At 41.4% G+C, this 27,186-nt stretch overlaps 1 protein-coding gene across 8 annotated transcripts in view; it reads left to right on the forward strand.

The window, feature by feature from the left end:
- The window catches only part of Sv2b (synaptic vesicle glycoprotein 2B), a 172,393-nt gene that overhangs the window by 118,915 nt on the left and 26,292 nt on the right, over window positions 1-27,186 (forward strand). For 7 of the 8 annotated variants that reach the window (XM_028776674.1, XM_028776672.1, XM_028776673.1 and 4 more), the window contains 6 exons: window positions 8,083-8,263; window positions 8,935-9,086; window positions 18,825-18,958; window positions 20,216-20,305; window positions 25,699-25,809; window positions 26,623-26,711. In XM_028776674.1, the coding sequence (XP_028632507.1) occupies window positions 8,083-8,263; window positions 8,935-9,086; window positions 18,825-18,958; window positions 20,216-20,305; window positions 25,699-25,809; window positions 26,623-26,711 (757 nt within the window). The remainder of the gene's footprint in view (window positions 1-8,082; window positions 8,264-8,934; window positions 9,087-18,824; window positions 18,959-20,215; window positions 20,306-25,698; window positions 25,810-26,622; window positions 26,712-27,186) is intronic. The other variant, XM_028776679.1, reaches the window with a different exon arrangement.

The raw sequence follows: 27,186 nt of genomic DNA on the forward strand, positions 1-27,186 counted from the left end.
AGCCTATACTATGCAGGTCTATCCTAAGCTATGCAGGTACTCTACAGCTGAACCCAGGGAGTGCAGAATTGTTTTCTCTGCAAAGTGTTTACGTAGAGTGAAATAAGCCTTTGGAGTGGAGGCAGTAAAAAGAGAGCTCAGAATACTCCTAGGGAAAATTTTCCTGTACAATTAGAACATTTATTTTCTGTGTATTTAGGCAAGAAGCCAAAGCTAGGAATGGCTTCTTCATCCTGAGTTAATTGCTAAATAATATGATCAACCATATAAGGTCCTTTGTTTTTCACATCACTCTAAGCAAATATAATCTGATTATACATTTCTTTATCATATTGCCTCCTCTGCTTAGAGGAAGTGTCCTGTGTGTGGGAAGAAAAATCATCTAACTAGTAAGGAGTTGGGTAGATGCCTGCTATCTGGAAAGCATTTTAGCCTTCCATGCTGGGAACCACAGACTTATTGATCCCCTGTAAACCCCATGATTCTGTTTATTAGGACCTATTCTGAGCGAACAACCAGAAATGCAGAAAAGGACATATGCACCTTTTCTGGGTTATTTATGAAATGGAAAAAAATAAGGAACTCTGGACTTTCCAATGCTGAAGTGATTTTGACCCTGTAACTACAGCATGAAGTAGTATATCCACAGACATACTAACAACTATCTTCTAGTGGAACTAAGATGGATAGTTTTTTCCTTTATTGTTTATACATTTTGAGGGTTCTGTTCATGTTTTCTCATGGCAAATATGAATTAGTTTTATATTACTTTAATTACTGAACAAATACAAGGCTGAACAACAACAAAAAGGGCTTCTTTTGCTTTGGCAGTACTGGGGATGGAATCTAGGGCGTTACATGGCACTTTCCCATTGTGTTTCATCCCCAGCCCTGAGCAAATATTAATGGGACACCTACTATGTGTCTACTCTTTGGTAAGTGCATGGTAAACAGTGGAGAACTTCAGCAGAATTGGCAGAACTCCTGCAGGAGTGGACAGTCAAAGGAGTTTGATAAGCATCTGACACAAAGTTGTCTAATAGCAAAGACAGATGTGGAGTGGAGGAAGAGCCTGTCATAGAAAGATGAGCTGGGTGAACATGTTTGTTTGGGACAGGGGTGAGCAAAATATGGCCAAAAGCCCTGCAACTTATTTCTATTTGTACTGCTTAAAGGGATTTTCATATTTACTTAAAATTAAATTGATGCAAAATAATTGAACATATTTATGGGTTATGGTGTGATAACTTGATATATATATGCACTATTGAATTATCAAATTCAAATAATAGCCTCTCATGCCATCTCTAAAGCAAATCTCATTGTACAGGCCTGGCTGACTTGGAACTTGCCTTGTTAGACTAGAATAACCTCGAACTCACATGGATCTGCCTTCCTCTGCTGGCCAGGTGCTGGTATTAAAGATGTGCACTACCATACCCAGTTCTTTTCAGTCTTTATAAAATAAAAAATAAATCTCTATAAAGTATAGCCACCCTCCTGTGCTGTAGAACACCAGAACACATCCCTTCTAAGTATGTTTTCACATAGAGTACAAACTTAAAGGGGGGGGGGGAGAAAGAAGGGGGAGGAAGAGGAGGAGGAAGAATTAGTGAAAGCTATATGGCAACATCCCTGAGATGTCTATTGACCAACTGCCTGCCAGCGCAATAAGCATTTTCTGGCCCTTAGCAGAAAATTTCAGTGAGGCAGAGTTTAGAACATTGGGAATAGCTCCCTGATGGAATACCATTTATAATGAGATCTTTAAAAATGGAAAAGTTGGTTTGGGGAAAAGGTTTTTCATTCAAGCTCTGTTAGAAAAAACTGGAAAGTATTTTAGTCAAAAGAAGCTTTGTATTGGAACATGACTCCTTCTCCAGGTCTGGAGGGAGAGAAGTCTACTTAAAGGGCGAGCTACTATAAATAAGTACCTTCTGCAACTCTCCAGCCTCCTTTGTCAGTCTTCTCATATATGGTTGGCTTGGTTTTAAAATGCCACTATTACCTCTTCATTTCCCTGAGCCCTGGCTTCCTAAGGCTGTAGCCCACACCCAGATACACCATTAATGACAACAATAGGAACTTTAGGTGGTTGTACATCTAGGCTGAGCCTCTACTCCTCTCCGTATGACACCCCCCTGCCGTGTTATCCTAACAGCTCTGCAAGAAGACCACCAGCTGAAGTTCATAAAGAAGTAACATGGTCTGGGCTAACCATGGCCATCCTGCTGGTCATTGTGCACAGGGAGAAGATATCTCTGACTTTTCACCATGGCTGTTATTGCAGACTGCCTTCTCTTCCACACAGGCAGATTCCATGGCTTTATCACATTGTCAACAGTTAAAAATAAGGGCCCTCTGGCCATCCCCACCACCATTTGACGTTATTAGCTCTACTCTTTAAATGGCAGCCATAATTTTTCATTTCTTTAAAAAATTCTCAGTGTACTCCGGTGGGGAGGAAGACGCTTTCCTAATCTCCCAGCAGCCTGTTGAATGGAACTGAAGGATGATAGTTTCCAGCTTTCTAAGTGGTCTCTCATCTGCTTCAGGCTAAAGTAATTTTTTGATAACTCCATTGCAATCTAATTTTCCCAATTTATTATCTTCATTTCTTCAGCTAAAGACGGGTTTTAAATGAGTTTAGTAGTGTGCAGTTATTTCAGAGGCACCGTTAATTTCACATTTCTCTTCCCTTGTGGATAGGAACATTTTTCTTCCATCCTTCCTCCCCCATTCTCAAAGGCTGCATGTGTGAAGCTCTTCTTGCTCTTCCTGATGCCGCCATTAGCTTGGATTGGGAGGTTTGCTGGTGAAAGCTCCTGGCTTGGAACCAGGAAACCAAGGATGCAGTGATCTCAGACCCTCAACCAGCATCAAAGTCATGAGCTTCTTGGAGTTAAACTACTTTAGCTGATAAAATTAAGGGTGGAGTGGGTGGGATTTAATATCTAATTTCTAAGGTTTGTCAGTCTTGGTAAGTCTGGATCAGTCAAGGATTAGCAAGGACATTAACATAATACCAGTTATCTGAAAAGAGAGATGTTTATGCACCAGAGATTAGTAATTGGGTAAGTGAAATGCTTTTGCATAAGTAGTAAAAGTGAGGTGTAGCTAGCACCCCTAGGACTGTAGACATGGAAAGAAGGTCCTGGAATTATTGTAACTAAGCAGGTGAGAAAAGGGCTATCCTGAGCTGCATCTAAGAAGAGGGTTCCCAGGCTGGATCACCCTGGTATGAGAGAAGAGGATGGGGGCAAAATGGAGCTTTCTGTAATTGAATCCAGCTGCTACCATCATTAACAGAATGGAATGAAGGGGATCTTGATTTCTGCCCTTCAAGCCTCTCCCTATCATCACCTGTGGGAAGAGCTTAGAATCAGCATCAAGTAAGGTCCAGAATAGCTTTGGATTGAGAGACAATAGCTTAATACCTGGTGTATTTCTTTTTTTCTGCTGGGATAGCAAATAGGTAACCTGGAAGTCATTTTTGTTAAAAACATGCCTTGTGTGTCCCTCAGTATTTTAATTAGACATTTGTGTTTAGGCTTTTGTCTGTCTGTCTGTCTATCTATCTATCTATCTATCATCAGTCTGTCTATCTATCTATCTATCTATCTATCTATCTATCTATCTATCTATCTATCTATCATCTATGTGTGTGTAAATTGTGCCATGGTATAGATGTGGAAGTCAGATGCCAACTTTGGGATTTCAATTCTCTCCTTGAATTCACATCTCAGCAGCAAGCACCTTTTCTTGCTAAACCATTGTTGAGGCTTCTTTCTAAGTGAAAAGTCTACAGAACTTCATCTTTTGTGATTTGTATTTCTTTAAAAAAAAAAGTGTAGGAAGATGGCTTGGAATTCAGCAATCACTTTATGAATGAGATAGCTAAGATGCTCCCCCCACCCCAAGGCAAGAGCTTTTGATTAAAACCATATATTAGGTGAATGAGATCTCTTGGTTTTGAGGTTAGTGTCCTTATTGTCATAAAAGGAAATCAATCCTTTTGCTATTTAAACTCTTGTTTCAGGGCCAGCAGGGCCAGTCACCTAAGAGCATATTTAGAGATATAGAAACTCAGGCTGTCCCATCTATCACATACATAGACACAGAACTATTTATGATTTGTCTTACACTTTAGCCTCATCCCTTATCAGGTACTCCTGCATTAATTATACTCCACTCACTCTTGTCTACATGCCAGCATTTTCCTTTTTTACTTTCCTGGATCTGAACATGTCACTGGTCACTGTCATGTATGTGTGTGTGTGTGTGTGTGTGTGTGTGCATTCAGATATATGAATGCAGGCATGTGTATACGGGTATATGCATGCCATACTGTGTATGAATGAAGGTCAGAAGACACACTGGGCTTCCACCTTGTTTGAGACAGAGTCTTTTTGTTTCATTGTCCATGGAAGGCTAGCTGGCCTGTGAGCTTCTAAGATCCTCCTGCTTGTCTTCCATCTGGGATCTGTGCGTTTATGTGAGTTTGGGGTATGTGAACTCAGATACTTACGCTTGTATGAAAAGCATTTGATTCATTGAGCCATTTCCCCAGCCCTAGGCCCAGACCTTAATGCCCACTTTAAGGAGAGCAAAATATTTCTTTCTTGGAAACCTTCTCACACTGAGATTACTTGTCTATGCTTTAACACATGACACATACATTTTTCAGATTTTGTCACTTGGTGATGATCATATATTTTATTATTTATCTCCTTGGAATGAGAGGACCATTCCCCCACTTAGCAGATTGTCCTGGAGATGAGTAATGAAGAAGAATGAATTAATATGAAGACAAGAAATTCAGCCAACATGTGTCTACAAGGAGCAGTAAAGTGTAATAAGTGTAGGCTCAGTTTTTTTCAAAGACAGACAAAACTGATAAACTTGTAGCTAACCTAAGGAAACACAGAGCAGACTCATAATTAGAATTGGAAGATGGGGCATTGTAAGTAATGCCACAGACATATAAAAGGTAATAATAGACTGCTGTGAACAAGTGGATGCCAATAGATTAGATGGAGAAGAACAATTAAATTCATAGAAACACACTGCTAATACCAAATCACAAGAAACAGGAAATTGGAAGAGACTAAAAATTAGTAGAGACAGAGTCAGTAATCAAACACTTGTCCACACCACAAAGCTTAAGACTTGAGGCCTTCTCTGGTGAGCCCTACCAAATAGCTGAAGAACAATTAATAGCAAATTTCCTTAAACTCTTCCCCCCAATTTTAAGCATCTCCAAGCACACTTTTATAAAGCCAACATCACTGTGATACCAAAACTATGTTACTAGGTAACATTCCTGCCAACCTCCCCCCACCCCAACCACCACCACAAAGACCACTGCACAGACACTCTCAAAGCCGAAGAATTTCATGTGCAGACTGCCAACTGCATGATGGAAAACTAGCTCAAATCACATAGCCCTGAGCCTCACAGCTCCTGGCATTTTATGCACAAAATCTATATCCCGGTTGACACAATTCAATAGTTAGCAAGAAAGCAAGACTACAGAAGTCGAACGAGAGGTTAGTACAGTTAGGAGCTTTCTCAGTCACATTCTGGAACTATTGACTTAGTCTTTGCTCCTTTTTTGGCATGTGTTGTTGCCTATGGGCTGGGTCTCAAAGTCTGAATGGTGCTTCTATCATGGAGACAGTTGTGCTAAGGTGTGTGGGGACTTGACATAGTCAGACAAAGAAAACCCAAGGAAAGATAATTATAGGCCAATATCCCTGAAGAGCCATGATATAAACATCATCAACAATATATTATTAAATCATTAGCAAATCAAATATGAAAGCAAATGTGGAAGATCATATAACAATGTCATGTTATGCGAACACATGTGTTCAATACATGTGTCTTAGTTAGGGTTTCTGTGGCTATGATGCAATGCCGTGATTTGAAGAGGAAATTCAGCTTATGCTTCCACAATCAAAGTCTATCACTGAAGAAAGCCAGGACAGGAACTCACCCAGGGTGGCAACCTGGAGGCAGGAGCTGATACAGAGCCCATGGAGGGGTACTGATTACCAGCTTAATCCCCATGACTTGCTCAGCCTGCTTTCTTAAAGAATCAAGGACCACCAGCTCAAGGTGGCACCATCCACAATGATCTAGATCTTCCCACATCAATCACTAATTAACAAAATATTCCACAGGTTTGTAAGCTTACAGCCCAATCTTATGGAGGCGCTTTCTCAACTGGGGCTTCTTTTTCTCAGATGACTATAACTTGTGTCAAGCTGACATAAAACTATCCAACACAATGATTAAAAACTTACAGCAAATCAGGTGAAGAAGGACTGTGCACCACCATGGTAACGGCTGTGAGTGACAAGCCCAGTGCTAGTATTGTGTTTAATAGTGAAAAATTTTCTAGTGAGATCAGGGACAAGGTCAGGATGGTCCTTTGTTTGCACTCAGTCCTGGGACATCCAATCGGAGCATTCAGGGAGGAAAAAAAAAAGAGATGAAAGCCATCAAAATTAGGAAGAAGTAAAAGCATCTGTTTGCAGATGGTATGACCCTATAGCCCAAACTTCCTACATCACATAAAAATAACATGTTAGAATTAATAAACAAATTAGGTAAGTTGTAGCATGGGGACTACAAAAATCAGTAGTGTTTCTACATGTGAGACATGAGCTGAGAAAAAGAAATTACAACCAGTGCTATTTACGGAGGTATTAACAAACAATTCAGAATACATTTAAGCAAGGAAATAAAAGAGCCATACACTAAGAACTATAAAACACTGAATATGAACATTGAAGAACATACAAATAAATGGGTAGATATTTATTGCCCATAGATTTAAGGAGCTGATGCTGTTAAATGCTTATACTATCTAAAATGATCCACAGTGCAATCCTTATCAAAACTCCAATGATATTTTTCTCAGTGTTAGAAAAACATGTAAACTTTGTATGGAACACAAGACACTGGCTAATCAAAGAAATCTCAAAATAAAAGAACAAAGTTGGTGTTATCACACTACCTAACTTCATATATGTTTCAAAACTATAGAGACCGAGATAGAATTATACTGGCACAGAAACTAAAAAGCAGTAAAACAGAATCATGACCTAGAAATAAAACCTCAAATTAATGGTAATATATATATATATATTTAAAGTTATTTAACGTCTTTTTTTTTTGCTGGCATGGTTTCTGTGCACCATGTATATGTCTTGTGCCTGAGACAGCCAGAAGAGGGTGTTGGGTCCTCTGGAACTGGCTCTACAGATGGTTGTGAGCTGCCCTGTGGGTGCTGGGAATTGAATCTCTGGAAGAGCAAGCAGCCAGTGGTTTTATGCATGGAGACTTCCCTCCAGCCCCATGGTGGATCTGACTTTGAGAAAGATGTCAAAAAACTATGAAAGGGGAAGGACAGTGTGGGTAACACTGCATACCCTCATGCAGGGGAGTGAAGTTGGACTCATTGCACATTGTTATAAATTATATAACCATATTTCCCTAAGATGTCCAAATGCTATGGCTTAGAAATTGTTGCTCACAGGTGTGTGTACATCAATCAATGCTGTTGCCAATTGCTGTTTATCACTTACATTATTTTCTTCCTTTGCAATGTTTCCCACACAATCTACCCTGAAGCTTCTCTCTTTGAATATCACATCTCATATGAGGGCCTTTAAAGTATACTTTTCTTGTTTAAATGCAAAATCATAGCCTTTAATGTGTGGACCCTGAGACTAAAATAGTCTTTAGAACGAGACGATAATCCTAATTTTAGTTGTTTGATCTGTGTTGACGTGTCTACTTGAAAAGCTGGTGAGCTTATTACTTGGTTGCAACAGCATATGCAGAAAATCACCTTTGGATAATTTCTGACTTGCCATGGGGGATCTTGGTTCCATTCCCTATTTTAATGTGGTTGCCATGAGATTTCTACTTGGGGTAAAGTGAGCGTTGGAGACTAGTGCTCATCGGTCTTGGGTTATGTCACTACAAAGCTCAAGGGTAGAGGAGAAGGTAATTAATTCTCTCTAATGTTTTCTCCTATCTCTTTACCCCCTGTCTTTTTCTTTTTCATAGGGCTGATAGTCTACCTAGGAATGATGGCAGGAGCCTTCATCCTGGGGGGCCTGGCTGATAAACTGGGAAGGAAGAAGGTCCTCAGCATGTCCTTGGCTATCAACGCCTCCTTCGCCTCCCTTTCCTCCTTTGTGCAAGGATACGGAGCCTTCCTCTTCTGCAGACTCATCTCAGGCATAGGGTATGTACTGGCTCTTCTCCAGCATGAATCACTCACCTCTGACCCTCTAGCTCCATGTGAGTCCTCATGAGCCATTTGGATTGACTGTTTTTCTTTGACTTTAAGGATGCTATATTAAAGTTAAGGGCAGACAAGATGGCTTAGTGGGTAGAAGTGTTTGCTACCAAGCTTGATGGCCTAGTTCAACACCCAGAATGTACAGGGTGGAAGTGCAGAACTAACAAGCACGAGTTGTCTTCTAATACCTATGGACTATACCATGTCTTGTGTGTATATGCACACATGAAAATAAACAAATAAATAAATGCAATAAACTTTTAAAATATTTATTTTTATTTATGAGTACACCATAGCTGTCTTCAGATACACATCAGATCCCATTACAGATGGTCGTGAGCCACCATGTGGTTGCTGGGAATTAAACTCAGGACCTCTGGAAGAGCAGTCAGTGCTTTTAACTGCTGAACCATCTTTCTGGCCCTGCAATAACGTTTTAAAAGTCAAAACAATCCAAGACTGCTTTCCAAATGTAGGGAAAGGTTCACTGCGGGTCTCTTAAATTAATGAGGTTTTCAGCACAGAGCCGAAAGGTACAGTAGAAGGCTTTGGTTTCTGATATGAAGTTTTTAAGTTTATTACATGATGATCTCTTTCTGATTTTCTTTCTTCAGTATTGGGGGCTCTCTGCCAATTGTTTTTGCCTACTTTTCTGAGTTCTTATCACGGGAGAAGCGTGGTGAGCATCTTAGCTGGCTGGGCATCTTCTGGATGACTGGGGGCATCTACGCATCTGCCATGGCCTGGAGCATCATTCCACACTATGGTGAGCCTCAGACTTAAGATGGTTCCAGGTTCTCTGTTTCTATGGCAACTGCATCAAATAAATACCTGCTCTCAACCTTATTCTGATCTTGTACATAGTCTCTGTATGTGACTTTTTTTTAAAGAAAAGATTTATAGCATTGCAGACACGTTAATTTCAATTTAGAAATAATATCATCTCTTCCCCCTCCTTTTCTATTTCTCTCTCTCCACCTGCTCCTTTCTCTTCCTCTCCTTTAAGCTTTCTTTTACCTATGTCTCAGTGTGTGTTCTCATGGATGTACTTGTGAAGGACCACCAGCAAGGTTCAGTTCTCTACTCACACGGCCTTTATTTCCTCTGGCCCTCTTCACTTCAATGAATAGGGCTTTGGGAGGCCCATTTTATAGATGGCAAATGGAACAAAAATCAAGAGGTGTGGCTGGCTTACCCCAGGGTATGCACCAGAGATGGGGTAAGGATAGAAACCTGGTGTTCCTCCAGGTGTATCCCACTTCTTGTGCGCTTTACATTTTCTTCCTATTTTTACATTTCAAGTTAGAAGACAAAACAGTAGATATCGTTGTGGCGTTTTCATTCTTATGTGTCACTACACTTTGTTCTTATTGATTGCCCTCCCCTTGGCCCTCTTCCTCTTGTTGGCTTATTCCCTTCCCCTAGCTAGTGCAACCACCCCAATTTCTTACCCCCTGTAATCCATTGCTCTTTAGAGCTCCCCCACCTTCTTTAAGAGCTCTTCCTTTCTCATGATCCGCACACACATAAACACATACACGCACATACACAGATAAACACACACATATAAGCGCAGACCTACCTTTGTCTTTTCTCTAGTTGCCTTTCTTTCCTTTTCTATTGTATTTTAATTTTCGATATTGTAATGTAATTATGTCATTTCCCCCTTTCTTTTCTCTTCTAAGCTCTTTCATGTACACACTTACATGTACACACTTACAAATTCATGGCCTCTGTTTCTTAAATTGTTGTTACACATGTATTTATGCATGTATATGTGCATTTCTAAATGTATAAATACAACCTTTTCAGTCCATATAATGTTACTTGCACGTATATGTTTTCAGGGTATATATTCATACATACCCTGTAAGAGAAAACATGAATTCTTTGTCCTTCTGGTTTATTTCACTTAATGTAATGATTTATAGTTCCCCCTTCCATTTCCCTACAAATGTCACCATTTTTTCTTTATGGATACATAACTGCCATTGTGTATATGTTACACACTGTCTTTATCTATTCACCTGTTGATGGACATGTAGGTTGATTCCATTTCCTGGCTATTGTGGATATGCAGAAATAACATGGATGTGCAAATGTCTGTGGGGTGTCTACTTAGAGTCTTCTGGGTATGTATCCAGGAGTGGAAGAGCTATGCCACTTGGTAGTTCTATTGCTTTTTAAAGGAAATTCCATCCTGACTTCTATTCAAAGTTACATGCCTATTAGCAATGAATCAAGGTTCCTTTTTGCCTACATCATTGTCAACATTTGGGTTTTTTTTCTCTTGAATCTCAGTTGTAATTTATGTTTCCAGGATGGCTAGGGATGTTAAGTGCACTTTTCAGGTACTTATTGGCTAACTGTTTTTATGAGAACTGTTCATTTAGTTCATTAGTCTGTTAGTTAACTGGATAACTTGGGTCTGGAATGCTTATTGTAGTTCTGTATATTTTCTAAATATGAATCCCCTGATAAATGTGTGGCTTAAATTATATTTTTATTGTGTGGATGGGCTCATTGGCGATTGTTTTTCTTTTGTTGTGCAGAATCACTTTACTTTTGTACAACTCATCTGTTAGTTCTTGGGATTCACTATATTGTTAGAGTCCTTTTCAGAAACTCCTCGCCCATGCCTATGTCTTCAAGGATTTTACCTCTGCTTCGTCTAGCAGTTTTGTGGGTTTCATTGAAGTCAAAAATTCATTTTGAATTGATTTCTGTGCAGGTAGAGAAATGGAGATCTAGTTTCTAGCAGAAACTTGTGGAAATCAAATTTTGCTTACAAGGCTATCTTTCTACCAAAGTATGTTTTTGACATATTTGATAAAAAGTAGCTTGCTGCAGCTATGTAAGTTTGCTTCTGAGCCCTCTAGTCTGTTGTCATTTGCTTGCACGTCTGTGTCTGTGCCAGCCTCATGTGCTGTCACTGTGGATCTGTCTATAGTTTGAACTAAGGCAGATGATAGATACTTCATTGCTCTTTCTAAGGATTTCTTTGTCTCATTACACCAAAGGGTTGTTTGGTTGTTTTGTTTTATTCTCATTCTCTCTCTCTCTCTCTCTCTCTCTCTCTCTCTCTCTCTCTCTCTCTCTCCTCTCTCTATCTGGTGTGTGTGTGTGTGTGTGTGTGTGTGTGTGTGTGTGTGTGTGTGTGTTGATTTCCTACTAAGTTTAGAATCTGTTTTTAGTTCAGTATATGATATCATTGGGATTTTAATTGACACTTCACTGAATCTGTCGATTTTTGGTAATCTGGCTATTTTAATGATATGAATTCCACTAATCAATCCGTGAACATGAGAGCCTTTTTATCTAATATCTTCTTTAATTTATTTTTTCACGCGAGACCCTTTATTTGCTTTGCCAGGTTTATTGATAGGTACTTTTGAAGCTACTGTGAGTAGGATTAAAAGGTTTCCTTGTAAATTTGTTATGGTATGTGGCAGCACTGCTGATTGTTGTATGTTGGTCTTTGTTTCCTGGCACTATCCTGAAATATGCCACTTTTGTGTCTGATGTCATTCTTGACTGTCCACAGATGGAAGCAATCCATGATCCAGGACAATTTTATTATCCCCAATAGGTAAACACTGTGATCTCTGCAGAAAGACATGGCAATATTGACTTTACTATCAGTTTTGTTCATAGTTAAATAGGGAAGAAATAGCAGTTTTGAATTTTTTGATGCCATTTGAGTATTCTGGTAATGACATGGGCACCATTCAAAGGAATCTATTTATTTATTTATTTATTTATTTATTTATGTATTTATGTATTTATTTATTTAGCAAAATGTTGATCGATAAATCTACGCTCTATTGTGTTCTAAAATCCTGAAGAGTATTAATACTCCAGTAGGAGTATTAGGTGCCATTTTCTTGTTATAAATCTGACTCCACTGTATGTGCTGAGCTCAGGGAGGCTAATATGCATCTTTGTAAGAAACAGTCAGTGTTGATGATCCTGAATTAGTTGGGGGTAGTATTAAGTGCATTTCTGTGATAAACTGATAGATCCAGACACTTCAGTGGTTTTAGAAGTTTTTTGAAGAAACAATACTGTTTCTTTTGCCTGTAAAGTCAGGCTGATTGTTCTGGTTTCAGATGGCTCTGCTCCATCAGTAACTCTGGGACTCACATCACGCATTTGGACCGTCTTTAATAAATAGATACCTGTAGCATGTTATAGTTTCAATGTTAAATGTCCTCCACAGGCTCATACAGTTTGAACAGTTGGTCCCCAGCCAGTAGTGCTGTTTAGTAAGATTGTGAACCTTTTGGACACGGAGTCCAGTTGGTAGATATAGGTCCATGGGGTAGGCAAGGAGGTTATAGCCCTAGCTCTGGCTTGAGGCTTGTGCTTCCCAGCTGCCAATATGACCAGCCATCTTCTATTGCTGCTGCCATAGCTGTGGACTGCCCCTACTATGCGTTCTCTACCACATACCATGGATTCTGAACTATGTTCTCCCTTAAGTTGCTTCTGTTAGTTGTTCTGTCATAGGGATGTCAAGACTGGCTTTTCATTGTCTTTCACTTGAGAAAGAGCATGGGAAGTTCTGTGCAGGTTGTAAGATTTTATTTTGCTGGGTTTTTTGTTTGTTTGTTTGATTTCTTTTGTTTGTGTTTTTTGAGACAGGGTTTCTCTGTGTAATGCCAGTTGTCCTGGAATTCTCTTTATAGATCAAGCTGGCCTCAAACTTACAGACATCTGCCTGCCTCTGCCTCCTGAGTGCTGGGATTAATAATGGGCATGACCACACCCGACTCTATGCAGGTTTTTTAAGGGCAGGAAATGGAGCTTATGATCTCCACTCACATTCTTTCATTCACATCTCTGTGGCAGAACAGACGCTACTGCAATGAATGCTGGGAAACACAAGGCAGCTGGGAGTCTAGAAAATAGAAGAAAGGGGTTTGGGACCACCATTGTGGTCATTTTTAATATTTGAGGACCAACTATATTTTATATCAGAATCACAGAAAATTATGAATAGGTCTACGGAAGAAAAGAGGAGTTTTCTGGCATTCCATCAGTAGGCAGTTCTTTATGACTCTAGATATCAAATTGCATATACCTAAAGGGATGCCATTCTATCCTTCACCAGACACATTTAAATTTTTTTACCTACTTAGGTATGCGGTTCTGAGAAATAAAATGTCATTTATTTGTTTGCTTATTTATCTTTTTCTTTCAGGTAACAGTCAGTTGTTCTTTAAAATTTTTTCCATTAATTAATTTATTATTTACTAAATCCCAGTCCTGATCCCAGCCTCCTTTTCCTCCCAGGCCCACCTCGCACAGCTCTTCCCCTCCCCCCTTCTCCTCTGAGAAGGCAGATGCCCCCATGGGTACCAAACCATTCTGACATATCAAGTCACTGCAGGTCTAGGCACATCCTCTCCCATTGAGGCCAGTCAATGTGGCCTAGTTAGGGAAGCAGTATCCATAGGCTAGATGCTGCCATTCTTTATATAAGATAACTTCCTCTGTTAGCCAATCCAAATGTGTTAGCACTATAAAACTACTTCTGAATGTACGTGAACTTACTTAAACACATTTTTGGTGAGGACAAATCTGGATAAAAAATAATAAATATTTGTTCTGAATAAATCTGAGTAAAGTCTGAGTAGATTAGTGCTGTTGTGTAGTATGGGGATTTGGCACCCCATCTTAACAGCCATACTTCTGCTGCTTACAAAACAGGAGAAAGAAGTGAAAAGAATTCACTTAGCCTCCCTACCAGCCTGAAGTACAATGATTCGCAGGGTGCAAACCATCTTGAGAATACTTTCTAGATGATCTCAGTAATGGGGCGAGCTTTCATCCTGGAAGCAGGAGGCATTCTACCCTATCTGTTTACAGAGCACAGGTACAAAGGAAGCGTGTTTTCAACTCAGACAGCAAGCAGCGAGGCCATGGCTTCTTCTGATTCGATCAGCCTAAAAGATGTTCTCACCTCAACCAGTCATCATTTACCTGGGAGATGCAGGTCCTGGCTAGGATAGAAGTACTCCCTTCTTCACCCATGGAAGTGTGCTCAGGGGGGTGGAGTCACATGATCAATGTCACGTGTCTGCAACACAGTAGGTGAAATGGGGAAGGATGGGTAGGAATGGAGGTTGTAAGAAGAGAGAAGAGTCACAGTAATCATTACCACTTGAATTAGTTTATAAACCTTAATACACAGGGACACACACAGGACACACACATACAGGGACATACACACACACACACACCCACACTCACACTCACATCCCGCACACATGCACAAAGGCACATGCACACTCACATCTGAATGCATGGGTTCTTTTTTGACTTTGTTTTTTAGACAGGATTTCATGTTGTGGCCCTGGTTGTCCTTGAACTTGTGGTAGCCCTTCTACTTCTGTGTCTTAACTGCTGAGATTACAGTCATGTACTAAAGGACTGGTACAGAGCAAATGAGACCAAATGAGAGGCCATATGGAGAGACCCACATGGTTACTGTTTGGTCACTGCTGGCTGACAGTAGTGCTTGTGGCTGAATATTTTACCCCAAATGGATAAAAACTTCCTTTATTCTTATGCCTGTATGAAATCTGTGACTTTTATACTCTAATTTAGAAGTTGAGATTTAATCAAAGCAGGCATTAGCTTGGAGGAAAACTATTCTAGACAAGTTTTGGCAGAATCAGAGTATGACAAGAGCATTCATTTACTTTAAGCATCATTTTATCAGGACCAGATGCCTGATGCACAGAAGAAAGACATTTGACAGCATGTCTCAGAATGTTTGAGACGTGTGTCCGCTAACGAATGGGAAGTGTGACTTTAGGAAGCCGACTGAAGCTTGTATATGTATGGCTTGTATGATCCATTTAGTTGCTTTTGCAAGAATCATGGGAGTCCTGGCTCCAGAAATTTGGGCAACTAACTCACTATGAAAGAAAATGACAAAACTCGGAATCCTTCCTCCTCCTCCTCTCCTCCTCCTCCCCCTCCCCCTCCTTCTCCTCTTCTTCCTCCTCTTCCTCCCTCCTTCTCCTCTTTCCTCCTCCTCCTCCTCTCCTCCTCCTCCCCCTCCTCCCCTTCCTTCTCCTCTTCCTCCTCCTCTTCTCCTTCTTTCTCCTCTTTCTTCTTCTCCTTGTTCTCCTCGTCCTTGTCCTCTTCCTTCTGAGAACTCATTGAGACAGCCCAGAAAACACTAGAAACAAATGGGTATATGGTGGACGAACGGCTCTCATTGTAGTCAGCCCCACCAGATGTTTGTGGAATTTTGACAGAGAAAAGTAGGACAAACTGAAAGATCAGCCAGCAGAGCAATCTGTGCCTCTGAATTAATGTTGTTCCAAATATTTGAAGGCAGTTCACCATTTAATTTTATTCAATTTAAGGACCCAAAGATGTGCCTAATGAATGCAGTAATGCAAATGACTAAAATCACCAGAAAAGCCATAAAGCATGAAGAAATAATGGATATTAGATATTTTACTCGTATTATCAGAAAGGAAAAGTCTTTCTGATACAGGATATTTTCTAAATATACCAATACCATTCCCTCTTTTCGGTCATCCATTTGAGTTTGACTCCCTGGGAAGTTTTGATCAACTTGGCTTCTAATGATGCCAGAACTGTGTTTGGACCTGAGCCAAGAGTGTGGAAATAATGCTATGGTTTTCTCTTTCCTTGACTAGTATTACTCCAAGGAGGAAGGAAGGTTTTTTTTTTTGTTTTTTGTTTTGTTTTTTTTTTTAGTTAAAATTAAAATTAAAATGAATAAACCAACCCCAGTGATACAGGGTTGACCAAGCTGTTCCAAAAGAGGGTTGGCTCTAATGGAGCACTCTGCATGAGGTATGAGTGCCCTCTCAAGGGGCCACATCTCACCACCTGGACTCTGCTCTGCTGTTGATGCCCAGTTGTACGTGCAGGAGGAAATGTCTTTAGGAACAGATGCGGATCAGAAGTCAACTGTGGAAACACAAGCTGAAGCATGGTGGGGAATCAGAAATCTCAAGATGTAAGCTTCCCGCCACCTCAGCTAGCCATAGTGTTGGGTTGTTTTGTTTGTTTTGTTTTGTTTTTTTTAAAGAACTAGAATTTTTGTATCCAAGTAGTTACTATCTTCTAAAAGTTAAGAGTGAGTGCATTTATTTCTTAGGCTTTATCTATTGAGATACAGATTGGGTTGTTTTCAGATAAGCCCTGAAGGGTATTGTTGCTTCAGCCTTTGCTTTTTAAAAGTAACTCATCGATTTTATTCAGCAGCTCTTACACTAAATGCCACGTAGTTACTTCTAAGAATGTTGGTTCTTGCTTGAAGCAGGTGAGTCATTATGGGTTTCCAGGAAAGGGCAGGCACAGCAAGCTTACAGGGGACCATTACCTGCATTCTGCAGCTGTGAAGACCCAGTGAGATAATGATATGCTCAGGACCTTAACTCTGGCCTACTTACAAAAACCCAAGATCTTACCATTGTGTTGCAGCTTCTTACAAAAGGGAAGTTGGGGCCATCCATGAGAACGTTAAAAGTTAATGCTTGGGTAAACTCACACAGCCACTACAGAAATCACAACAGAAGATGCCCACTCCCCCCCAAAAAAACCAACCAAAACAAAATAAAACCAGGGCTATCCTACAATTCAGGTATACCATTCCTAGCTGCATAACCCCAAAAAATCTAAGTTAAGATACTGCAGAGCTAGGTACACATCGGTGTTTACCACAGCGTGGTTTACAGTAGCTAAGGTTCGCAACCAGCCTGTATGTCCATCAACAGATAATGAATAAATGTGGTGTAGACATAGAATGAAATCTTGTTCGACCATGAAGAACAGAACTAAGTCATTTGCAAGAAAATGGATGGAGTTGGAGGTTATAATACATAAAAATAAGCCAGGCATTGAAAGACAAATATCACATATTTTTGTTCACGTATACAGCCCAGATTTGACTATGGATGATATGAAAATAGAAGGGGGCAATTTGGGAGGACAAAGGGGACTATAGGAAGGGGGCAGATGACAGGATAATGGGATGTGAATACAGACAGAGCACATGGCATGCTGGGATGAAAATACCATGATGATCCCATCACTTCATGCTATGTATGAGTTTACACTAAAAATGCCTTAAAGTGCTTTCTCAATGTAATCTCTGAAAAAGAATTTAGTAACGCTTTGCACAACAACAGCTCATAAGGCCCAGTCATATTCCCTTTTAATGGTGGTAAAATTCATTTGAATGGAGAAGAACATTTGTTTTTGGAAACATATTCAGTCATGTCAGAATCTGTGATGCTTTCCAATGTGTGGTCATGAAGCCTCCTCACTGCAGTCACGTGGAGCTGGTACTGTTCTTTGACCTGGATAAGAGGGAACACTGACCCCTGAGCCACCATAAGGCCTACTTTGGGATGATGCCAAGAGTATCTTGGATTTCTCAGATCTCTCTAAACAAGATCCCTCTTTGGGCACTCAATCCCACTGAATGCCCATGACTGAGATAGGAACATCCCTTTTTCACCATGGCAGTCTTGGGTCTTTCTTCCATTTGACAAGAGGCCACTTACTGAGTAGGAAGAGCAGAGAAAGGCACCCAGTGAGACTGCCTTCTAGGTCATTGCTTGTGGAGGTATGGCAGTAGAACATCTTCAGTTCAGATTGTTCACTGAGAATTAAATGTCCATACAGGGCTGAGGACATAGTGCCATCAGTACAGTGTTTGTTCAGCATGCACTAGGCCCCGACTTTATCTCTAGCACCATATAAAGTGGGTATGGTGGTCCATGTCTATAATTCCAGTAGGTGAGGGACAGAGACAGGAATATAGGAAGTTCATGGTTATGGCTGGAAAGATGACACAATGATTATGAGCATTTATTGGTCTTGTAGGTGACTGGGGGTCTATTCTCAGCACCCACATGGTTGCTCACAACCATCCATAACTCCAGTTCCAGAATATCTGATACTCTCTTCTGATATCTTTATGTGCTAGGCACACACATGGTACACATACATACACACAGGCAAAACACTTATACACATAAAATAAAAATTATTTTAGATAGATATGTTTAAGATGATCCTTGACTAACAAGTTCCAGGCCAATTGGGGCTATATATAACACCCTGGGGAGCAGAGAAATAAAGGCAAAAGTAAGACAGTTATTTATTTTTTTTAAGACAAAGTCTCATCATGACTTACAGTAATTTTCCAGTTTCAGCCACCTGAATACTGATATTATAAGCATGTACTCCTATGTTTGACTGAGGATGTTGTTTTTCTAGTATACATTTATATAAGGCTCTGGAAACGTCAGGCAGGCCCAGAGCTCAGGGTTTGTTAAAATGCAAACTCCCTGCTCATATCACAGACTCGTAACTGAGAAGCTCTGGTGCAAACAGGGAATCTATGTTTTTTTTTTTTTTCGGTAGCTTCTGGCCTGTCCTTGAGCTTGAGGGCAGGTTCTTCCAGTGGGGAAGGCTATTCCACAAACTTTCTGCTTCTTTACAGGCTGGGGCTTCAGCATGGGGACCAATTATCACTTCCACAGCTGGAGAGTGTTTGTCATCGTCTGTGTTCTGCCTGCCACTGTGTCCATGGTGGCCCTGAAGTTCATGCCAGAAAGCCCCAGGTTCCTGCTGGAGGTGAGTCTTTACCAGCCACAGGAGTCCTGGCCTAGTTCACTCAGTCCCCAGCTGTGTGTTCTCTCCTAGTTGCTTGCTGCACACTTTCCTTTGTTGATGACCTTGCCTATCACTAAATCTGGCTCCAGTTCTCTTGGTGATGGTGGCAGGTCACGGATTGAAGCTCATGGTGCAATAGATAGGGACCCTCCCTCAGGCTTGGAGAGTTCTTAAGGACAGGTCCTGGCTTGCCTTATGGTACTGTCTCCTTACAGAGGTCCTGAATAGGAGATCCTTCATATTTTCATGCATGCTGGTTTTTTTTTTTTGTTTGTTTTTTTGTTTTTGGTATGGCCACAGTGGAGACTTTGTTAAATCTTGTCACTATCTCAGGGCCTCCAGGACTCTTAGCTCTGTAGGGCCTCTACCCACTAGAAACTGCTGGGGATCTTATGAGTTTCCTACTCTGTGCCTACAGAAATCAGAAAGTGGGAGCTGGCAGTGGATGATAGGACTCAGTCTCACACATCCTCAGTCCCTAGATCAACCTTGTCATTGACTATTGCAAGGATGACCCATGTGTAGTTGTCTCTTGCTCCCCACTTACTAGTCACATACATCAGACAGTTTTTAACCAGGGTCATTGCAAAATCCAGTCTTTGCCTATATCTTTCTTATGGATGCCCTAACAAAGCGTCAGAGGTTGATGTCAACAAATTTATCTCACAGCTCCATAAATGAGAAGCACAAAATGAAGGTACCAGTAGTGCAGGGCTCCCTCTAAAGCGTGCAAGCAAGGGGGTTCCTTCCCTGTTTGTCACAAGGATGCCACCAGTCATACTGGGTTGGGGACCTGCTCTACTCCAAGATGAACTGATGTTAACTAATTCCATCTGTAGCAGCTTTCTTTGTGAATAAGGCTACACTCTGCAGGGCAGCGCCAGTGAGGGCATGGTACTTAGGACCTTACTCAGAATATATTGGTTTTTGCTTCATCTCATCAGGGAGTAGCATAGCTCCTGCTCCATGATCCACTCAACTTTGTAGTTATAACAATATGTGGCATTTACCCCTTGAAGCCAAAACCTAGTTATTCTTCCAGTGTAGACTGGGAACTTACTGTAGGCTGTCATAGGCCTCACCTGTGGCTAGTGGGTCCATGTCTGATCCTTCAGACCCAGCACACTGTTTAGGGGTGGAGGGCTTTCCATTCCAGTGAAAAAAAAGGGCATAGACAGCCATGAAGTTTCATTTCTCTATTTTTGGATTTTTTTCCAGATGGGCAAACATGATGAAGCCTGGATGATTCTCAAGCAAGTCCATGACACAAACATGAGAGCTAAGGGGACCCCTGAGAAGGTGTTCACGGTGAGTGTGCTAGCCTGGACCAACGAAGCACTTTACCATTGTACTGAAAGAAAAATATTCCTTTAATATTCCTACCATTTTCATACTTGAAAGATCTCTTCATCAGAGTTATTTGCATTGTGTGTGTGTATGTACAGGTGCATGCATGCCACAGCATACATATATATATATATATATATATATATATATATATATATATATATATATTCTCTCCTGCCACCTTGTGGGATTCAAGCATCAAACTCAGATCATTAGGCTCTATGCAAGCACCTCTACCCACAGAATCATTTTACCCATCTTGTCAGCCCGAAGTAGTTTTGTTTTCTATTATCATTTTCTAATACCATTACCTAAGGAAGGTTGAGAAGGTGCTTCAGTCAGTAGAGTGCTTGCTGCACAAACAAGAAGACCTCAGGTTGATCCCCAGAGTCCACAGTAAGAAAACACAGACACACAGACACACAGACACACACACACACACACACACACACTAAACCACGAAGAAAGGATGAAAGAACACATTGAGGCTGGAGAGATAACTCAGTGGTTAAGAGTATTTGCAGCTCTTGCAGAGGACCAGCGTTTAGTTTCCAGCCCCTACACGATACCTTACTGTAACTTCAGTACAGGGGTTTTGATCCTTTTTCTGGTCTCTATATGAGCACCAGGCATTTTTGTGATGTACAGACTCACCTGCAGGCAACATCCATCCCTACCCCCTCCCAAAAAAGTAAAAATGAGTGAATTTAGAAAAAGAAAAGGCTAGCTATACTCCTGTGAACGTACATCCACATGAAGATTTGTGTATTGTATTTGGCTGCATGCACTAGCATTTTGGATACTGCCACATACATCCACAGCCATTGTTTCTCTCCATTAGCCTCTCATACTGTCATCTTAATGAATGATACAGTCATTTTAATGAATGTCAGTGCCCGGAACATTAACACCATTTTCAACATGTCCCTAATGTCAGAGGCTCATTTATACTGTTCTATTGCCTGTTTCTATAAATATTGTGATGAGCCTTCTCATCCATGCAGTGCCTGTCTCTTCAAGTTCTGTAGAAAAAAGATTTCTGGCTCAAATGGCATTGGTTATTTTTATTATTTAACTTTTTGAGATTGTAATAAAATTACAACATTTCTCCCCTTCCTTTTCCTCCCTCAAAACCCTCTCAAATTTCTACTCGCTCTCTTTCAAATTTATGGCCTCTTTTTAACTTAAATTATCACACACACACACACACACACACACACACACACACTTCTAAATATTTAAATAGAGCCTTGACATGAATTTCCAAGTTGCATTTCATTAGAGTTATGTTACCTTCCCAAACCACAAGTAGCCAGCTACCCACTTCTCTCCATCCTATCAGCACTGGCTATTAGCCTGGGTTTAAGAAGCAGGAAGTGGTGATTTCCATGAAGATGTAATGCTCCTGATTGTCATACTTTGTAGCCAGACACCATCAAGGCTTGGCCCAGGCAGCTCTTCATGCCTGTACTTATAACACCCTTTCAGACGGGTGTTTCCTGAGAAGCTGTTCTGGACAAGTACCCACCTAACTCTCAGTCACCCACTTTTTCCTTCTTAAAGGGCTGGATTCTTAGGTGGAATCACGTGGTGGCGCTTGAGTTTTCTCATGGGGAAAGGCAGACAATGTTTGAGTGAAGACATTATTGCAGAGATTAAACAAAGAACCCGAAACAATGTCTGCCTTGGAGTATGACAAAATATTAACAACTGTGAAAAATGTTATGACATACATTTTTCATAAATTAGCTCATAACTATCTTTATAGAAAATTGCTTAATGGCATATTTGCCCAGTTTGAATGTTCCTAACATAGACATTTTATTTTACTTTTAATTTTAAATTGTTTTCCACAAATTTATAAATACGTCTACCGTATATATCAGCGACACCCGCATCCTTGCCACCCACCATTACTTCTGTTTGTTCTCCGTGATACCTTTACTTGTACGTTTATGGGACCAGTACATCTATTGCTAAAGTATATTACGGAGAGCAAACAAAAGAAATACTCCAAAAGAGGATATTAAGGATCAATGGCTCTCCCAGACTTCTAGCCTACTCTCTCTCTCTCTGTCTCTCTCTTTGTCTGTCTCTCTGTCTGTCTCTCTGTCTGTCTCTGTCTCTCTCCTCTCTCTCTCTCTCTCTCTCTCTCTCTCTCTCTCTCTCTCTCTCTCTCTCTCTCTCTCTGTAATAGACTGTGATGCACAGCAGGGCTACAGTTGAAGAAGCCAGGCATTAGGGCAGACTCCCTGCCCACTGCCATCTTTCCTGCAGCCCTCCTTCTTTGTTCCACAGCCTGGGCAAGTCTGAGCACCAGATTCTTCCTGGGAGGTGCGTTCCTAGCCATCTCTCTTCCTCCAGTCTCTGAATCCACCTAAGCTGCAATGACTTTTGAACCATATCAATCTGGCATAGAACACACATCCAGATTCCCACCCACCACCTGCAGCAAGCATTTGCGAATTTGGTGGTGTTACTGAAAAGTTGACAATAATGGAAATTATATCAGAACACATAGCTTTTCCCTTCCTTCCTTCCTTCCTTCCTTCCTTCCTTCCTTCCTTCCTTCCTTCCTTCCTTCCTTCCTGACCTTTCCCTCTTTTTAAACCTTTTTGTGCACTGATGTCCTCCTCCACACCATGCCCCAAATGCTACAAAACAGAGAAAACGTCCTTGGCTCCTGTATAGTAGGGTATTGGTCTTTGAAGTCTGAATGTGTCTCTAGGATTCCTGCATAACCCATATATTTTATTAAATGGATTTCTCACAACTGTAGAGTATTCTAAGAGGCATAATGATAGAAAGTTCCTTTCTGCTCCATTTTGCATGTGTGTGTGTGCGCTCATGTGTGTGTGTGTGTGTGTTTGTGAGTATGCATGTGCACGCGTGTGTGTGTGAGCATCTGAGTGTATTCTTCATCTCTTGAGACTATATTCACTGGATTCTCAGATTATTCTTGGTCATTTTTCACACATAAGTCTCTCCCAGGGCAACTGGACTGTGACTTCTGTAAGGAATACTTCTGGAAACCTGGCTTGGCTTGTGAGACTGGCTGTCCTTTGCAGAAAAGCGATACCACATTCTCACTTGGCCAAGTGCAAAGAGATAAGATCAGGCACATTACAGTCAGGTGTTTATCTGAACAGAACGTGGTTTGCTAGTCTACAGCTCTGACCCAGAGGTGGCTGGGACCTCACGGTGCAAGCTCAGGGGAGGGCTTCCCCAGGGTGAGGTTTGGGCAGTCAGCTAGTTCATATTCTTCTAGGAAGTTTGAGGTGATAAAACAAACAAGTACCCCAACTTTTAAAGGCAAAAGCTAAGCTGTTTACTTCAGGACCAGAGTTCTTCATGTCAGGGATCGGGGTACAATTGGGAAGGAAGACCGTGGAGATCAGAGTGAAAAGGCCTCTCGAATTCTGAGATTTTCTTACCCTAACCTGTATGCCACTTCTTAGACCTTGGGTTCTCGAATCTGCTTTTAGTGATTTTTCCTCCTCTTCTTCCTCCCCCCTCCTCCTCCCCCTCCTTCCCCTCCTTCTCCTCCTCCTCCTCCCCCTCCTCCTCTCCTTCCTCCTCCTCTTTTCCCTCTCCCCCCTCCTCCTCCCCTCCCCCTCCCTCTCCTCCTTCCCTCCCCCTTCTCCTCCTCCTTCTCCTCCTCCTCCTCCTCCTCCTCCTCCTCCTCCTCCTCCTTCTTTTTTAACCTAATAGGAAACTTAAAGGTTATAGGTTCAGTGTTCCAAACTGACTTGCTGATCATGAGTTATACTGATGTGAAAAACTGGATAGTTCAGGAAAAAGGGAAAAGGGGAGCAGGGAAGGGAGCAGAGGAAGAAGAAGGAAGAATGAAAGAAAGGGAAGGAAGAAGAGAATGAGGAGAAAGGAGGTGAAAGAGGAAGGGACAGAGGGAGAAAGTGCAGGAGAGGGGAAAGTGAAAGGAAGAGAGAGAACGGGGGAAATGAACAAGAAGGTAGAAGGAAAGAGAAGGGGGAGGAAGTAAAAATACCAGGAAGGAGGAACTGAAAGCTGACTGACCTCAGGCAGCTGGGCATATTCATAACTCACTTGGGCAGAGCCACCAGCTAGTCTTGTGTGTCTGTCCCCTTCACTTCAGTAAAGCACTCATAACTGTGCTCAGCCACCCACAACAGAAGAGTGGGTAAGCCCTGAAGCTGTTCAGTCCAGTGGTTCAGTCCAGTGTTCACCTCTCGCTTGACCCAGGAGCTTCAGGCCATTTGCAGCTCTGAGATGATCCTCCCACGCACCTGGACAGGCACAGCTAGAAGCTTTCCCTGCGGAGAAACCTTGGAGGGTCTGGGACTTGGAGCATTCTACTAAGAACTTCAGCAGGATAAACAGGAACACAGGCCAAATGCTCTTCTCCATGGCACCAAAGAAAGTGTTCTAATTAATTGAATATTTGAGCAGTTGTGCTGGAAATCAACACACCCACTCTCCAAAGCCCAGGAACAGAGTGTTATTTCCTTCAAGGAGCAAAGCAAAGAAAATGTACACCACAGCGGCTACTTTGGTGATTTGAAGCATGCTTTATAAAGGGCTTTCAAACCTGCTGCCATCTTCCCCCCCTGGCCTCCTCTGGCAGCAGCTGCTGCTCTGATGTCCAATGGGGTTAGACGGTTGGAAGCTCTGATCCACCCGCTTCTGATGAGTCTTTCTGCAGTGCTTTCTATGACTATTGCCTACACCCCAGACTAACCCCAGAGGAAAGAACATTTTCACAGACTGTGCAGCTGCATTTGGGAGGCTTGGAGTACAGGTGTGACTGTCGGGCTGTTCAGCGGGCACCTGGCCATCCTGAAGATTATCTAGCCCCATCCTTGTGTGTTTCTCCTTTGCGTCCTCACAATAAACATTCCTGGTTTATTGGATGAAGAAAGAAATGGAGAACGTGGATCTATTTTATCTCAGTTCAAACACTTTGTTAGATGACCAATAGAAACTGCTTCTGACTTTTATTGAGCATGCTCTTCTGGTCCTATGAATTTGAGGACAGTGTTTGCATTGTGGACCTGGCTAACTCTACTAGAGGAATTTGCATGGTATCCTTAGCACTGACTAGGTCTACAATTCAATGATTAGTTTAAAAACTACACTGACATGAAAGCTACTATTATAATGAGTGAGGGTTGTTTATGTTAGACTTTCCAGGTTTTTTTTTATCGTTTGAGGGGAACACAGACCTATTTCACTTATCCTGACTTCAGAACTCTCATTTATAGCAAGAAAGTTGGGATGTCCAGGAAGCCATGATTTCTTGCATTCTGTTGTGGTTTAAAAACATAAGTAGCAGTGTCCCTCGTGTTGAGATAGTCACTTCCATCATTGCTTTCCAGGTTTCGCACATCAAAACTCCCAAGCAAATGGATGAATTCATTGAGATCCAGAGTTCAACAGGAACGTGGTATCAGCGTTGGCTGGTCAGGTTCATGACCATTTTCAAACAGGTATGATCTGTGAGCACATTTTTGGAGGAGAGGCTGGCTCCACAGGAGTCTATTATTTTAGTGGGTGAAGAATAAGGCCTCGCAAAGCATCCTGAAACTAAGGCAGCATGACATGATGGAGAGGAGGCAAACCCATGGAAGGTATCTGCTCTAGGTAGGGCCCCCTCTAAACTTGCCCTGTATCTAGAGATGTGAGTATTTAAATCGCAATGTCTTCTGCTGCTGTTCTTTCTCAATGCCAGGGTTTTATAGTCTAAGTAAGTACCCTTCTGTCCACATCCTTCTCTCCAGCGAATTCTCTTTAAATAATTAAATAGCAAGGAAGATATGATAAAAATAAACGACTCTGGGGGTTTTAAGTCACTAAGGGTGATTCTATTTCTGCAGGAGTCTTTCAAGCCTTCTGTTGAGCACTGAGACAGCCAGCTAGCTTTTCCTGACACTTGATGGGTTCATGCTTTATGGTCGATAAATATTTTAAACATCACCCTGCTTGCAGGGTAGTGGGTGTAGACCTGACTACTTCAGGTCACTGAATGCCTTGGAATTCCCATTTGGTGTGCTTTTGGTCACATTTACCAAAATACTATGTTTCTAGGGGAAATACTACAGGGGTGTTGATGTTCAAAGCTGGCCAGAAAAAAGGGATGAACACTTATTTATAAACAGGGTTCTTTCCTCTATAGGAGGGTGGGCTGCCTCTTTCTTTTGAGATGTCCTAGGCAATTTATTTTAAAAAATCTAAGAAATGTGCTCTCTCTGTCACCTGTCCTTCCCTTTAACTGTTTTTTTTTCTTCTGACTTGCATCTTAGGTCTGGGATAACGCCTTGTACTGTGTGATGGGACCCTACAGAATGAACACCCTGATTCTGGCTGTGGTCTGGTTCACCATGGCCTTAAGGTAAGTACTATCTCACACTGGTCCCTTAGCAGCCTGGTTTATAGATTGAAGGTTATAATTTGGTCTGGTACACAATTTGTCTCAGAATGGATGCTTTGGGCCACAAGTAACAAGCAACACATCTAGTCATTTCTATGAACAGAAACCTCTTCTCCCAACAAGAAACCTTAGAGTAGTCAGAAGGAGTTCTAGCCCCAGGCTAAGTCTTACTGCTATGTTTGCAGAATGCCTGTAGGCTTCCTGTGGACAAAACATCTGTCTTCTCCTTCATCTGTACTGAGGCATAGCAGACAAATAGAAAATGGGTATGCTTACAGTGTACAACTTAGTTTTTCAGTATATATAAGCTTTGTGGATAATCACAATGGTGAAAGTCATCCCCCCTCCTCTTCCTCCTCTTCCTCCTCTTCCTCCTCTTTCTTTCTTTCTCTTTCTTTCTTTCTTTCTTTCTTTCTTTCTTTCTTTCTTTCTTTCT

Source organism: Grammomys surdaster, unplaced genomic scaffold, assembly GCF_004785775.1.
Source record: "Grammomys surdaster isolate TR1022 unplaced genomic scaffold, NIH_TR_1.0 271, whole genome shotgun sequence".
NCBI lineage: Eukaryota > Metazoa > Chordata > Mammalia > Rodentia > Muridae > Grammomys > Grammomys surdaster.